Source organism: Lactuca serriola, chromosome 5 (assembly GCF_051521515.1).
Source record: "Lactuca serriola cultivar US96UC23 chromosome 5, Lser_US96UC23_V15, whole genome shotgun sequence".
Classification (NCBI taxonomy): domain Eukaryota; kingdom Viridiplantae; phylum Streptophyta; class Magnoliopsida; order Asterales; family Asteraceae; genus Lactuca; species Lactuca serriola.
In genome coordinates, this window is record NC_136412.1 from 343,326,442 (window position 1) to 343,339,320 (window position 12,879).

A 12,879-nucleotide genomic window follows, 5' to 3' on the forward strand; every position below is an offset into this window, starting at 1 on the left:
CTTGTGAATCAGAGTATATTGCAGCTAGCGAGGCAGCAAAAGAGGCGATATAGCTGAAGAACTTCATTGGAGACCTTGGAGTTGTACCAGCTATTAAAGAGCCAATGGAAATTTTATGTGATAGTGAAAGCGTTGTTGCCTTAGCCAAGGAACCAAGGGATCACGGGAGATCCAGACACATCGACAGAAAATACCATTTTATCAGACATCGAATAGAAGAAGGAGTCATCGTGGCAAAGAGGGTATCATCGGATGAGAATCCAGCAAATCCCCTCACGAAGGGACTGACTCGGGTTAAGCATCTCCAGCATGCTTAGAGCATAGGGCTGAAGGATGATATTAGATTTAGTAGTTAGATAACCTCGAAATTTGTAAAGTGTAATTGACATTAGATGATGAATAAAAGGTGTTTTATTTATGAGTAAAGTGTTGCTATCTCTTGTCGATCCTTTACTATATTTCTTTTGCATGTTTTGACTTCCAGAATAATTATTTTTGGTATATCATATTATTCAAACCTCCACAGTCGGTCATATGTCGGAAGTAGGTATGAATCAAGACTGTCATGATTGGTTGCAGAGGTCTAAGGTGTTGGACATGGCTACAACAATCATGAGTGCTCATAAGTTCTGAGCATTGGACTCAACCCATGCTCACTGGAATCACTTCGTGGAATTTATCTCGAGTGATCGTGAGATGGTAATATCATATAAGTCTTCAAACCTAGAGATATGATTTGTTACTTACGAGTTGGTTATGCATCGATTATACGAAAACGCATTGGTAACTCGATGTTATAAAACGTGCTTTTGTGTATAATTCAATGAGTGGTAGAACAAACATATGAGTCGAAGTTTATATGTTCCTTCTTTTATTAGAAGTTGATATCTGGGCCCCTCGATGATTTTGTTTTGACCTATGTACCGGGCCCGGTCAGAACTAAGTTGATGTGTTCAATTAAGTTCTTTGTCAAACAAATCGGAAATCGGGAAACAAACTGCTGGACAATAAGTAAGACATTGTTCCATGTATTTGTCCGACTGATATCTAGAATAGATGATTATATGATCACTTATCTTAAATGGCGTATCATCATCTTCTCAGTTCCGAGAGACCTTGAAAGAGCTACGATTGCCGATCGGTTCCTGAAGTACTGTAGTTATAGTTATTAGACTTATCCAAGTGGGAGACTGTTGGATAAGGTGTCTAAGTCCATAACTATTTCTGATAAGTACTTGACCCGACCCGGCATGGTCCATTTGGGTTGCATGGCACCATGCAATTGGATAGACTAAATGAGAGAAATAACACTTGGAGATTATTAATATATTATAAGTTCTAATATATTAATAATATTATTTAATTAGTTTGATCAAGAATTAATTTAGAATTAATTAAGTGATCAAAAGATAACTAATTAAATATATGGGTTGATTATGTAAACCATCCATATCTTGTATAGTGGGCTAAGAGGCTCCATGGATTATCAAGTTGGGTTCCACCCATAGGATGCTCCATGGATGCTCCATGGGAGTTACAAACCCATGGGTCATGGAAATGAAGAGTCATGACACATTAGGGTTTACATGGTGTAACCCTAGATGTGTCAACACTATATAAGAATCCCATTCTCCACCAAAATCGGCTACACATATGAAACAAGAGGGCTAGGCTGATTTTAAGAAGTGTGTGTTCTCTCAAAAGTCTTTCCAAGAGCATTTGGTGTTGTGTGAAGCATTTGAGGCATCACACTTGGGGTGCTAGGCTCACAAGGTTTCAAGGAACATAAGCAACAACAAGGTAAGTTGTTCTATCTTTCATTCAAATTAAAAATTGTTCCCCATGTATGCTAGATAGGAATATAACCTTGGAATTCAACTTTGCATGATAATTAGACAAACATAGATCCAAGGTTATTAGGGTTGCATGTACACTTAGGAAGTGTTAGAATGCTTAAAACCCATCAGGTTCGAACCCCAAGTGGGGGAGAATTGGTAGTACATGGTGATAGAGCATCGCAGGGGCCGAACCTCTGTTCGGCTGCGAGGGCTAAGAGGTTCCTGCAGCAGGGTTGTTCAGGATTTATGGCTTATATCTCGGATACAAGGGTGGAGATCACGAAGGATGTGGGCAGTGTGCTGGTTGTTCAGGACTTTCGGGATGTTTTCCCCGAAGAGTTACCAGGAGTGCCTCCGAAGAGGCAGGTGGAGTTTCGCATCGATTTAGTGTCGGGTACCGCTCCGTTGGAAAAGACACCATATTGGTTGGCACCACCCGAGATGCATGAGTTATCTACACGGCTTCAGGAGCTGTTAGACCGAGGGTTCATTTGTTCGAGCAATTCCCCGTGGGGAGCACCAATTCTTTTCATGAAAAAGAAGGATGGATCTCACATGATGTGTATCGATTATCGGGAACTAAACAAGCTAACGGTGAAGAACTGTTATCCGTTGCCAATGATCGATGATTTGTTCGATCAGTTGTAGGGTACGTCTTGGTTTTCCAAGATTGATCTTCAGTCGGGATACCATCAGATGAGGATTCAGGATGAATATATACCGAAGATGGCTTTTAGGACTCGATATGGGCATTATGAGTTTGTAGTGATACCGTTTGGGCTCACCAACGCCCCATCAACGTTCATGGATCTTATGAACAGGGTGTGTAGACCGATGCTGGATCGGTCGGTGATTGTTTTTATTGATGATATTTTGGTCTATTCTAAGACCAGGGAGTAGCACGAACAACACTTAAGGGAGGTACTGGAGACCCTAAGGGTAGAAAAGTTGTATGCCAAGTTCTTAAAGTGCGATCTTTGGCTGTGAGAGGTACAAATTTTGGGGCATATCATCAATCAGAAGGGTATTTTGGTTGATCCAGCCAAGGTTAAGGCTGTGATGCAATAGGAAGTACCGAAGAATGCATCAGAGATTCGTAGCTTCTTGGGTTTAGCGGGTTATTACCGGAGATTTATCCAAGATTTCTCCAAGATTGTTGTGTCATTAACCCGGTTAACCAAGAAGAATGTGACGTTCCGGTGGGGCTCGGATCAGTAGGGGGCTTTGAGACCTTAAGGTAGAAGTTGTACGAGGCACCAATCCTTGTATTACCCGAGGGGTTAGATGATTTAGTGGTGTATTGTGACGCATCGATTTCCAGATTGGGTGCAGTACTGATGCAGAGAGGACATGTGATAGCATACGCCTCGCGATAGTTGAAGCCGCATGAGGCGAGTTACCCAACTCACGATCTGGAATTGGGGGCAGTAGTGCTTTCCCTCAAGATTTGGAGGCATTAGTTGTATGGAGTACGATGTACCATTTACACCGACCACAAGAGTCTGGAGTATTTGATGGACCAACAAAACCTCAACATGTGACAAAGAAGGTGGTTGGACATGCTAAAAGACTATGATTGCGAGATCCTATACCACCCAGGGAAGGCCAACGTAGTGGCCGATGCCTTGAGTCGTAAGACGGTAGGTTCCCCGATCGGGAATGTATGTTTGAGGATGCCGGTGATCTCTCCATTGTTAGAGATGATCAAAGAGGCTCAGGTTGAGGGAGTGAAGATAGAGAATTGGAAGGTAGATAGGATCCGAGGACAATATCCTCTATTTGTTAAGGATAGTCGTGGTCTCTTGACGCAGTGTAGCCGAGTATGGGTACCGGTGATTGGGGGAGTGAGACAGAAGTTATTAGAGGAAACACATAAGTCCAAGTTCTCTATACATCCAGGAGCTACGAAAATGTATAGGGACTTGAGGCTGATTTACTGGTGGCCATGCATGAAGCGGGAAATTACTTGGTTTGTAGAGCGGTGCTTGACTTGCAGGAAGGTCAAGGTTGAGCATCATCGGCCTCATGGTAAGGTCCAACCACTACCCATCCCGATGTGGAAGTGGAAGGAGATAATAATGGACTTCATTACGAAGTTGCCAAGGACGGCGAGGGGTATGGATGCCATATGGGTGATTGTGGATAGACTGGTGAAGAGTGTCCATTTCATTCCGATATCCGAAAGTATATTCGCCGAGAAGTTGGAAGATATTTACGAGCGTGAGGTGGTGGCTAGACACATGGTGCCTGTGTCGGTAGTTTCTGACTGCGATGTTCGGTTTATATCTAGGTTCTGAAAGAAATTCCACGAGGAGTTGGGCACTCAGCTACATTTTAGCACGACGTATCACCCCCAGAACAACGTACAAAGCGAGAGGACAATACAGACATTGGAGGATATGTTGTAGGCATGCGTGTTGGATTTTGGAGGAAGTTGGGATACGTATCTCCCACTGGTAGAGTTTTCGTACAATAACAGTTATCATTCCAGTATCGATCGAGCTCCGTTTGAGATGTTATATGGTCGGAGGTGTAGAACCCCGGTTTGTTAGGATGAGGTTGGACACTGAGTCATGGGGGAGCACAGAGGTAGTGCTCAAGACTACGGGACTAATTCAGCAAGTGCGAGACCGACTACGAGTTGCGCAGAGTCGCCAGAAAAGTTATGCTGACCAACGACGGTTAGAGTTAGAATTTCAGGTGGGAGATTTCGTGTTATTGAAGGTGTCTCCTTGGAAGGAAATCATCAGATTTCGAAAGAGGGGTAATCTAAGACCCCCGATATATTGGGCCATTCAGGATATCGACACGAGTGGGTAAAGTATCCTACCGTTTGGATTTACCAGAGGAGCTTAGCCAGATTCACAACACATTCTATGTGTCGCAGCTTCAGAAGTGTGTCACCGACGAGGCCGCGGTCGTCTCTCTAGGCGATATCCTGGTGGATGAGAGTTTGAACCATATTGAGAAACCCGTTGCAGTGCTGGATAGGAAAACCAAGGATCTTCGAAATAAAGAAGTAAGACTGGTGAAAGTGCAATGGCAGCATCAAAGAGGCTTCGAATGGACTTGGGAGCCGGAAAAGGAGATGCGAGAGCATTGCCAAGATTTGTTTGGGTCAGCAGACTTTGAGGAAAAAGTCTAGTTCAAGTGGGATAGATTTGTAACACCTGGTTTGAGCATTGGTTGGAAACTTGCCAATGGAGAAGTTTCATGCATGGACTCCGCGAGTTGGGAGCTCAACTCGTCGAGTAGGGTAGTATTTCAGGGGCACGAATCGGAAGTGACTCGGCGAGTTAGAAGGTTGACTCGACGAGTCAGTGTTGTTTGATGAAAACCCTAATTTTGGGGTTTGCCCCTATATAAGCCTCATTAAATGCTCTTATAGCCCCCCTTAACATCATAAGAGACTGTGTACGGCCGCAAACTCTCTAGTGTGTGAAGTGTCTGCATTTGAGAGCTTGACTTTGGAATTTGGGAAGGAATCCAAGTTTAGAGAAGAATAATCAAGGGGAAAACACTGGATCTAGCATCTAGTTCGTCTTGGGCATCAAATTGAGGTATGAATCTTTTACCTTAAGCCTAGATTCTATTTGGGAGTTCATGACCAAACGTTGAGGAAATGGAAGCAAGCCTATATATGGACCTATCACAAGGGTATGGTTCCAGATCTGAACCTCACTAGGTCCCAAATATCATAAAGTTTCATGCTTTATAAGCTTATTCCTCTCCATGTATGAAAACCTTGTTGGAGGATTAGTTTTGGTGTTTATGGTTATGAAAGGCCTTGCATACACGTAAAGTTTGTAACTTTACGTGAAATCTACAATAGGAGATGATGGATCTAAAGTTTGGGACCTTAAATCCCACTAGAAAGGATCATAATCATGATGAACTTTGGGGGACTCGATGAGTCGTGCAAGTGACTCGGTGAGTCGAGAGGGTTTTCTCATTTACGGCCAAGGGTTTACGACCAACGGTTTACGGCCAAGGGTTTACAGTCAAAGGTGTACGGTTGGTGGTTTACGGTCGTAAACACCAAGGAACTCAACAAGTTAAGCAGGGAACCCGACGAGTGAATGATTATACTCGGCGAGTCAAGGTCAATATGGACTGTTGACCTTGACTATAGACTTTGACTTTGACCAGGGTTGATCCTGGGGGTATTTATGGGACTATGTTGAGATATGTACTCATTGATTATAAACAGTTTGGGAAGAGCAGCACCGGACATACATGAATCCAGTTTGCCAGTTCAGCCTTTAAAAGGTGAGTTTTCTCACCATACCAATGGGTCTAAGGCACCAAGGCCGACCCATCTTGTGATAGTTGGTTTACTTGTTACGTAGAGGTGTGATATGTATTTGTGCATGATATATGGTAGAGATTACCTTTATGGCTAACGGTAGAGATAGCCTTATGGCTAATGGTAGAGATGGTCTTAGGGCTAATGGTAGAGACAGCCTTTATGGTTGATGGTAGAGATAGCCTTTATGGATAACGGTAGAGATAGCTTTATGGCTAATTGACATGTGTTATGTGGTAGATGTAGCTTTATAGCTAATGTGATATGTGGTTTGTGTGGGGTATTCTCTGGGAGACTCACTAAGCTTTTATCTTACCACCTGTGGATTTGTTTCAGGTACTTCAGAGTCCAAGGGAAAAGGCAAGGCGTAATGATGCAACGTGCACTCTATCTCTCTTTTCCGATATGGTTTGGGGAACACTTTGATGTTTTGAAAATAATAAAGTTGTAATATTGATGGTTTTGAAAACAATTATTGGAATCTTTATGATTTATGAAAAATGGTTGACTAATTAAAAATGAAAAATTTCTTTGTAAAATTTGGGCCATTACATATAAGATCGAATTATAAGCCGGTACAACAAAATGGTAGGGGTCAAGAAGGTTGCACCCCCTTGTGGAATCCTAGGGACACTGCCCCAAAAGGTATTCAGAAGTTTGAATTAGTTTAATAGTGGAAAATCCTAGTTCTAGTGGGTAATTATGGTAATATTAACAAATCTAGTCAGTTTTGGAAACCATCTATTATGCCATTAATTCACGATTTGTTTAATTTATTTGAAGACGGAAACCCTAATTTGTCAAAGTATAAATACGACTCCTCTATTGAGCCATCATTAATGTCTTCTTAGCCTTCTCTCTTCTATAACAAACTCAAAATTCGTCTAGCAATTTGGTTTGTGTTTTTATGTCTGGATTCACAAGTGTTATTTTTATTATCTTAGACTAGGTTTCTTGTAACCATGGCATAGGGTGAAAATATCAGTTCTGAAAGTGACCTTACGCGATCCATATTGAATTCGGTTCTCCACCATCATCCTAATGTTTACCCAACAAAAGCATCATAAGATTGCAATATATAAAGAAGGGTGTACCTGAAAATAAGAGCGCGATAACCCCGAGCGATGATTTTTGTGTGGTACTTGATCATGCTTCCCGTGTTATGATGATATCTGAGCCTACCCGTACATGGTTCCCACTCTCCGGCCTCACTAATCTGAAGTATCCATTTAACTTCACAATTTGTTGAAAATCTCATCTGCATAATCTTACTATAATAATCTTACTATAAATAGAAACCTATTTTATCTTACCGGGTCGGCATGAATTGCCTTCCGAACTTCTTTTTTGTTTAGCCATATTTTTGCCACACTACGGTCCTACAAAAAAAAAATAGAAACCATTTGTCCTATCAAAACCCAACAAATGTTTTAAGTTTCTACAACCCAAAATAAAAAATAAATAAATTAATAAATAAATAAGCCAATCGGTCACTCTATCCAAGAAGAATATAATATTTGACTTTAAGGTTGCATTGAGAAGATCGGGCATCTTTATATTTATGTTTTTGATGTTGAGGTTAAGGGGTGCATTTATGTATTTTGTCGAGAGTGATTCCATTCGGTGGCGAATCCAAAATAGAAAACACATGGTTCCCTAACCAAGTGCAACCAAATTGGTTCAAGATAAAACCAGGTTTAATAAAAAAAAATAATTGATTCAACATGTATAAAAACTAGTGGTCAAAAGACTTATCCCAAAGTGCTCATTTAAAAAAGCTTGACTAACTCCAACTTAAACTTGGAGTAAAGTCATGCCTCAACAAACTTCATAGTGTAGAAATATGTAAAACGTAATATCTATTTATAACGGAAACCCCCACCACTTTCTTCTTAGAACCGATGTTGGACTCTTTGAACGGGACAATAAATTGCAATTTTCGTATAATATACATCATTCCAAGTCCAATACGAGTCAAGCATACTATAACGTTTTTCTGCCTTGTCATGTCATAAATAAATGCAATTGACTAGTAAAAAAATACCCAAAATGCCCCGTCAATAAAACAAACCACAAATATTTTGTGATGATCAGTGTGACAGAAAATAAATAAGAAATAGTCATTATGTTTTGAAATGACTTACTTGACATGGGACACCTCGTGTGTTGTTGAGAAGTACTGTATTGTTGAGAAGCTCTGGCCAAGAAGTCACATAACCAGGCTTCACCGGAGCTTTAAAAGGCCAAGCACGCCCAAACATTCTGGTTCGCACAGGAAAGGGTGTATCGGTCTCACCCAATTTCCTAAAGCTCATGGGCAATTTAGTATTTTCATGTCTAATCATACTTTTATCGTGAAAGCACTTGCTGAGAATGTTATATATGTTTAAACCGTCAAAATGCTGGATGCAGGTGTACAAATCCAAGGTAAGCAAATGTATCATAGAATAGTAATTTTTGGAAGAATAAAGAACAATTAATTACTTGGTCAACGAAGTCAAGCTTCATTTCGCATTTTAGGCTTGGAGGTCTGTAAAATATCCCTTTACACTCCTTGTTAACATCCTGCACATGTTTAGGGTCAAGTTATGCCAACAACCGTTTAAAAAACCCCACTGCGGATGTCAAATATGCAAAATAAATCCATATCAATTTTGAAACTAAAACGTGATTGATTTGACCTGAAAAGTCAAAGTGTTCATTGTTGGAACAGAGGAATATGATAGGAAGCTCGTACTACCTGAAATATTTCCTCCGAAATGAGCCCCATCCCTCGCGCAAACGGAACAAAAGCATTTCCATCAAACACTTCATCACAAACTCCATTTCCGATAATGTAACCCTGTGTTCTAATAAATTTAGTTCACAGAGAATTGTTTTGCGTGCACACACACACATATCACAAAGCTGATAATTGAGGATGGACCTTGAAGTTGAGAGTGGGTTTATCATCAGCATCAAGTCCTGAAGATTAGAATATCGAGGAGGGCGTTATCGTAATTTACTCAGAATCATGTTTGTTTGGGTTTAAGAGAGATAGTTAGTTACCTTTGATCACTTGATCACACAGTGTAGGGATGTAAATTCCAGCAAATGACTCGCCAGCGATGAAAAAGGGATTTGAAAGGTATTCGGGATATATCTTGAACCACTAAATTTATACAGAAAAAGAAATTAAAATATGTTAATATTTCAAAATAGATGTGTTTAGTGATAAGCTTTTCTGTTTTTTTTTTTTTATTTTAAAAATACCTCAAGGAGAAATTTGTGAGAGTCTGAAGCCGTTATTGTATCGCTGGTGATGTAGTCAGTTCTAGTATTATTGGAGTAAGACATACCAACTCCAACAGGAGAGTCCAAAAATATCATATTCGAGATCTGAGCAAATGCAAATATGAATCGCAACCAAAATTATAATTCTTACTATTTATCAACTTTATGTAATTAGTAATATTATCAATGTCTAAATACCATATATTAATAACGATGCTATTTTATATATTTTTGTCTTATAGCATCCCACGTTCATATCTTTCTGTTGTAGAAACATTTTATTCTTATGTAGGCTTTGTACCATGAAAAATCTACCCAACTGTAGCATTGTACTTTCAATTTTTTTTCAAATCAGAACAATGTACTATGAAATATCTAACCAATTGTAGTAGTGAAAATTTCCTTGTATTTGGATAACGGTGCTTTAATTGGATAGACTTTTTATAATACAATGCTGTAATAGGAAGAAAATAAAATTAGGATGCTATTATTAAAAAAGTCAAAGGAAGTAGGTTGCTATTTCATGCATTTAACCCCATTATCAAATTAGTTTTGATGAAGTAAAAAACATCGGTATTTATAAACCTTGTTCCATGCATATGGATTGAGATGAAGCTTCGGCATGCGCTTGCCTCCGGTTTTTTCAAATTTAAATGGACCTACAACACAACATATATATATATATATATATATATATATATATATATATATATATATATATATATATATATATATATATATATATATATATTAATTAGACTGCTAAATCCAAGAACCACCACTACTAGAAAACTAGGGTAATAGCTACGGCACAATCCGTAGCTATTCGGTAGGTATAAGGCGATACCTACGGATTTGCTACGGAAAATGTCCTGTAGCATAAATGCCCGTGGAAAATTTTTACCTACGGAATTGCTACGGACTAGCTACTGAATACCTACGGATATTTCCGTAGGTATAATACCTACAGAATAGCTACGGCCGGTAATTGCTACGGAATACCTACGGATTGCCAACGGGTGTATGTTCCTACGGAATAGCTACGGCCGGTAATTGCTACGGAATACCTACGGATTGCCAACGGGTGTATGTTCCTACGGAATAGCTACGGAATAGTATGGCTACGGATTTCCTACGGATTACCTACGCAAGTGTTTTCCTACAGAATAGCTACGGAACTGTTTAGCTACGGATTTCCTACGGATTAACGACAGAACTCAATTTTGACTAAAATTGACTTTCTTCCTACGGAATACCTACGGACCTATTTAGCGACGGATTTCCGTAGCTAGTCCGTAGCTAATTTCATTTTATCAAAAAAAATAAATTTTAAAAATTTAAAAATTTCCATTTTTTGTCAAATACCATATCAATTCAATTTGTCCAAAATACACCAAAAAATGTCCCTAATACCAACTTTGACACATTCAATTCCATTGTCTTAAATACCATACCAATGTCTCAAGTACCATACAAATTAGGCATAACAAAACAAGCAAACAATACAAGTGTTTACAAATTCAATTGTTCCAAAATACTTATCAATTGTCCTCGGGTGGATTATCGGGGGGACCATGGGGTTGATTTCCAGACATATTTATCATCCTCATAACCATCTCCATTTGTTCTTTCATTTGTTGTTGTTGTTGTTCCATGACAGAAACTTGTGCACGCAACCTATCAACCTATCAACCTAAACTTGTGCACGCTACGGATTTTTCTTATTTTCGATTTTTCGGGCACCAAACGTCGTTTTTTTCGCTTCGTTTTTTTCACACCTCTATTATATACGATTATCTATATTTTCACCAACTTATAGCTATTAATATCATTGATAAAGTCGCGTGCACATACATGATCCATTGTTCGTTTAATGGTTTAACACTATAATACGTATGAATACGTTCACATACATCTCACAAACACGTATATATACATACACATATACACGTACACATATACCATAACTCATTCATGTGTATAAATATACATATAAAAACATAATTCATCACAAGTTGATGAAAAGTATATGCATTACAATCTTAAACTGTGAAACAAGTACTTGATCCCAAAGGGCACACAACTTTGTGAACGATATTAATAGCTACATGTTGGTGAAAATAAAGATAATTATGTATAGTAGAGGTGTGAAAAAAACGACGTTTAGTGCCCGAAAAAATGAAAATAAGAAAAATCCGTAGCTAATCCGTAGCTACTTAGCTAATCTGTAGGTAATTAGTATCCGTAGTTATTCCGTAGCCATTTCGTAGCTAATTAGCTACGGAATAGCTACGAATTTGCATATGTAGCTATTCCGTAGCTAATTAGCTACGGAATACCTACGGATTCGCATCTGTAGGTATTCCGTAGCTATTACGTAGCTAATTAGCTACGGAATAGCTACGGACCCGCTTCCGTAGCTATTCCGAAGCTATTCCGTAGCTATTCCGTTACCAAACTAGGGCATCCCATTATGTAGCTGATCCGTAGCAATTCCGTAGCTAATTAGCTACGGAAATTTTCCGTAGCTATTTTCCGTAGGAAAACACCATGTTTTCTAGTAGTGCACTCATATGTCAATAGCCAATTTATAAACTAATACTTGCTATAGTTCGTATGTTTGACTGCTAAAGTCAACAATAGTTCATGGAATTAAGTTGTGTACAAATTCAGCCTCGTGGATCATGCCATAAAGAGTCAATTCTGTAGATCAATCTTAAAAATCCACCTTATGGCTTAAATTTTCTCACAGATAGACACAGGATTCTAATAAAGCAGTGAAGAAAAGTGAAGTATATACCATGTTCAAAAACAAACCCATCAAAACTGGAGCAACCAGGGCCACCATTGAGCCAAAGAACCACTGGATCCTTAGAAGGGTCTCTTTCTGAAAGCACATAATAATAGAATAATTTCTTGCCATGGTCTACGTCTAATGTCACATACCTGTAAACCCATCGAATATTATGAAAAAAAAAAACAAAAATCCATCAAGAAAGCTCAACTATTTTCTTAATAATAGAGAGAGAGTAAAAAAAAAAAAGCAAACATTAAGCGTACCCAGCGTAGTGTTTGGAGGGTATAATGCCACTGAAACCAGGAAGTGAAGAAATTATGGCATTCTCAGGGGCGGATTGTGCCAAGAAATTGGTAAATGAGAGATAAATAGATAAGAATAGGTAGATTGAGTTCATTACCTTAATCATGTTAAGATTCTTAATTTTGTAATTTCGAGAAGAAAAGAGGGAAAAGATTCTTAGAATCAGTTTTAAAGTTTTGTGGGGAACTTTCTCTATTCACACAAAGGCAGCCCCCCACTTTTCAGGAACCAAGTTGACAAGTATATTATTATCATTATTACGATTTTCAGAAAAAAAATATTTGATATCGTTTTTATTATTCAAATGAAATTACCTATATTGTAACATCCTTAATTTTTCCCATAAGTTGATTTACATAGAT

General features: G+C 38.9%; 1 protein-coding gene across 1 annotated transcript in view; it reads right to left on the minus strand.

The window, feature by feature from the left end:
• LOC145052064 (serine carboxypeptidase-like 20) overlaps window positions 1–12,623 on the minus strand; it is a 29,757-nt gene extending 17,134 nt beyond the window's left edge. The window contains exons 1-11 of the mRNA XM_078999872.1: window positions 12,478–12,623; window positions 12,218–12,363; window positions 10,003–10,076; window positions 9,397–9,522; window positions 9,193–9,295; window positions 9,071–9,108; window positions 8,885–8,986; window positions 8,629–8,709; window positions 8,289–8,546; window positions 7,458–7,523; window positions 7,239–7,360 (exon numbers count right to left, since the gene is read on the minus strand). Coding sequence (XP_078855998.1) covers window positions 7,239–7,360; window positions 7,458–7,523; window positions 8,289–8,546; window positions 8,629–8,709; window positions 8,885–8,986; window positions 9,071–9,108; window positions 9,193–9,295; window positions 9,397–9,522; window positions 10,003–10,076; window positions 12,218–12,363; window positions 12,478–12,623 — 1,262 coding nt within the window. The remainder of the gene's footprint in view (window positions 1–7,238; window positions 7,361–7,457; window positions 7,524–8,288; window positions 8,547–8,628; window positions 8,710–8,884; window positions 8,987–9,070; window positions 9,109–9,192; window positions 9,296–9,396; window positions 9,523–10,002; window positions 10,077–12,217; window positions 12,364–12,477) is intronic.
• Window positions 12,624–12,879: the final 256 nt, after the last annotated feature.